Source organism: Lucilia cuprina, chromosome 5 (assembly GCF_022045245.1).
Source record: "Lucilia cuprina isolate Lc7/37 chromosome 5, ASM2204524v1, whole genome shotgun sequence".
Lineage (NCBI taxonomy): Eukaryota > Metazoa > Arthropoda > Insecta > Diptera > Calliphoridae > Lucilia > Lucilia cuprina.
Genome location: NC_060953.1, coordinates 16,744,376 through 16,747,219, shown reverse-complemented (window position 1 = coordinate 16,747,219; position 2,844 = coordinate 16,744,376). Strand labels below are relative to the sequence as shown.

At 29.1% G+C, this 2,844-nt stretch overlaps 1 protein-coding gene across 1 annotated transcript; it reads left to right on the top strand.

The window, feature by feature from the left end:
• Nucleotides 1-441: 441 nt before the first annotated feature.
• LOC111689152 (leucokinin) lies at nt 442-2,384 on the top strand. The gene is made up of 2 exons (XM_023451644.2): nt 442-589; nt 1,636-2,384. Exon 2 carries the CDS (start codon nt 1,657-1,659, stop codon nt 2,158-2,160), a length of 504 nt encoding a protein of 167 aa, XP_023307412.2. The 5' UTR covers nt 442-589; nt 1,636-1,656; the 3' UTR covers nt 2,161-2,384.
• The last annotated feature ends 460 nt before the right edge of the window (nt 2,385-2,844 follow it).

Genomic DNA, 2,844 nt, shown 5'->3' with positions numbered 1-2,844 from the left:
TGACATGTTTTTCAAAGGTAACTTGATCAAAAAAAAATCAAATAATACTTTGGTTGAAAAATGTAATGAAAAATGTGTGTTAAGAATTTTTCGATCTCACTCCTTAGTAAATGTTTCCCTTCATAATATTGAAAACAGTTCTTTTTTAATTACATATTATATAATGTTAAGTACTACCCATTGTAGTGTACACTTTTAGCTATGAAATCCTTTAGAGCCTTTTCTCAACATTTACTGGTAATTATTTTATTAACTGTTTTAAGTCTTTTATAATTGTTAAGAATTCAACAGAAACAAAAAAAGTATAACAAATGTGATATTTCCTTTTCTAGCTTAACTGGAAAATGTAGATGGGTGGGTATAGCTGTAGCCTCCGCTAGAATACGAATTTGTATAAAAATGCCTGGATATTCGTTTAAAGTGCACAGTTATCATTTGATATTTGCTGAAATAACAGTGACAAGTGTTGATAATAATTTAATTAAAAATATTTGTAAAAAAGTATTGTAAAAGAAACTGTTATTATTGTCTTCTTAAAGTTTATTGCAAAGTTATTAGTTTAACGTTTATTGAACTAAACTTTTAAAAGGTAAAACAAAAGAAAATGTTAAAAATATTGAAAGTTATGTGCAAAACGAAGAACCTTCAATAATAAATAATTGAACAATTAATTCGAGTCAAATTTTCGTAATTCCGAAAAATATTCAGAAAAATATAAAATTGTTTAAATCAAGCTAAAGAAGGTGCTGTTAATGGACAATTTCAATCAATACAGATTAAAAGTTAAAGTAAGACACACGATAGTTTTTGGTAACAATTCCTCTGGTTTTGATTTGCCCAAAGAGTATTTAGTATTTCTATATACTTACGTAAGTTTTGGCCATTATTGGACCTAAATTACTTTACTCTGACACAAAAATGCTAAATCATATGAATGTTATAAAGCTTAGGAGGCTCTCAAGGATATTTTTTTCACCATTGAGTTTTAACTTAACTTTTCCTTTATGAAAATGGTCTAAACACTGTGTTCAGTAAGTTTAGTTGTAGAATCGTTATATGAAGTGAATTTCGTAGCGATTCCAAAACATTTGGACCATCATGCAAGAATGAATCATTTCGCAATTTGGCAAAGTTTGAAAACTAAGCCACAGATCTAACAACTGAAAGCTGAATAGCATCCAAAATATAGCTTTTCTTTCGCAACAACAATAAAAATATTAATTTTCGATTCGATTCCAAAACAATTGGATCATCAAGCAAGAATGAATCATTTCACAATCGGGCAAAGTTTGAAAACTAAGCCACAGATCTAACAACTAAAGGCTGAATAGCATCCAAAATATAGCCTTTATTTTAGGTTCGATTCCAAACCAATTGGATCATCAAGCAAGAATGAATCATTTCGCAATCGGACAAAGTTTGAAAACTAAGCCACCGCTCTATCAACTGAAGGTTTTTACATAGGGAATAGCTTCCAAATATAGCCTACAATAAAAACATTAATTTTCACCAAATTTCAATACAATTGAACTAATTATTCAATATTTTTTATAACTACTTTCAATACCATTTGCATTTTTGCTAAATACAATTCCAAAATAATAATATTTACAAACTTTTGTTTTCCATTTTAAGCCCCTCCATCCATCCCTCAACATGATGTCCATACGATCTCTACTCCTTGTCGTCGTCATTTGTTTCTGGTATAGCTATGCCAAAGCCGAAACCAGTAGAGATTTACAAAATTGTGAAGCACACTTAAATAAATATCGCAAATTTCTACTACAAGCCATACTAAGTTTTGAAGATGTTTGTGATGCCTACAATGCCAGAGCAAATCCTTCGGCAGATACAGTTTTTCCACCACAAATAGCTTTCTTTGGACGCTATCAACCCACCGAACAAAAGACAGAAGTTTGGTCTTTCTTCAAACTACTAATGGCACAATTTAATGATATGGAATTTTCCAATATTATACGTGATGCTGTTATTGAACGCTGTCACATGAAATATCAAATGCAACAACAGCAGCAACAACGTGATGAAAAACGTAATTCTGTGGTATTGGGCAAGAAACAACGTTTTCATTCGTGGGGTGGTAAACGTAGTGGCAATGATTTGGAACAGGATCATAATGATGATGTCAATTTGAGCTTTTAAATTTAAACGATGCACTAAACTAAAACGTAACTAAAAACACACTTTTTAAAGGGCTGGGATAATTGTAAAGTTTGTAAAAATTCTTAAAACGCTATGAAATTATTGTAATTGAAAATTCTAATTTGTACAAAAGTAACTCAAATTTATTATTAAAAAATGTATGTTTTAACTTGTTCTTAAACTTAATTTTAATAAATTATTGCTTAGCAATTACATTAAAGTAATAAAAATTGTTTTATTTATAAATATTTAACAAAAAGCATACCATTTTTTTATTATTTATTATAAAATAAATACATGGAATGTTTACTATTTTTTTAGCACACAACACAACAACAATGCGCCCACGACAGCTGTTTGTCATTAAAAAAACACAATACAGCGGTTGATAAATAATACACAACTGCGGTTGATTTTATATGTTATCATATGTCAAATTTTGAGTGACCAAATATATATAAATTAAAAATACCGTTATAATAAGTTTTTGTGAATAAACAAGTAAGAGTTCTATATTCGGCTTTGCCGAATCTTATATACCCTTCACCATGATGTGTTAAAAAACAGTCATTACGAATTTTATTACAAAAAATCAAAATATACCAACTGTAGCCCTTTTATACGATCTAAATTAATCCGGGCTCTACATGTTTAACTTCATATTTCTAGGTTCAATATTATAGA

What these genes read in the sequence shown, in the direction of transcription:
- LOC111689152 (XM_023451644.2), top strand. Translation starts at nt 1,657, where the DNA reads ATGATGTCCATACGATCTCTACTCCTTGTCGTCGTCATTTGTTTCTGG.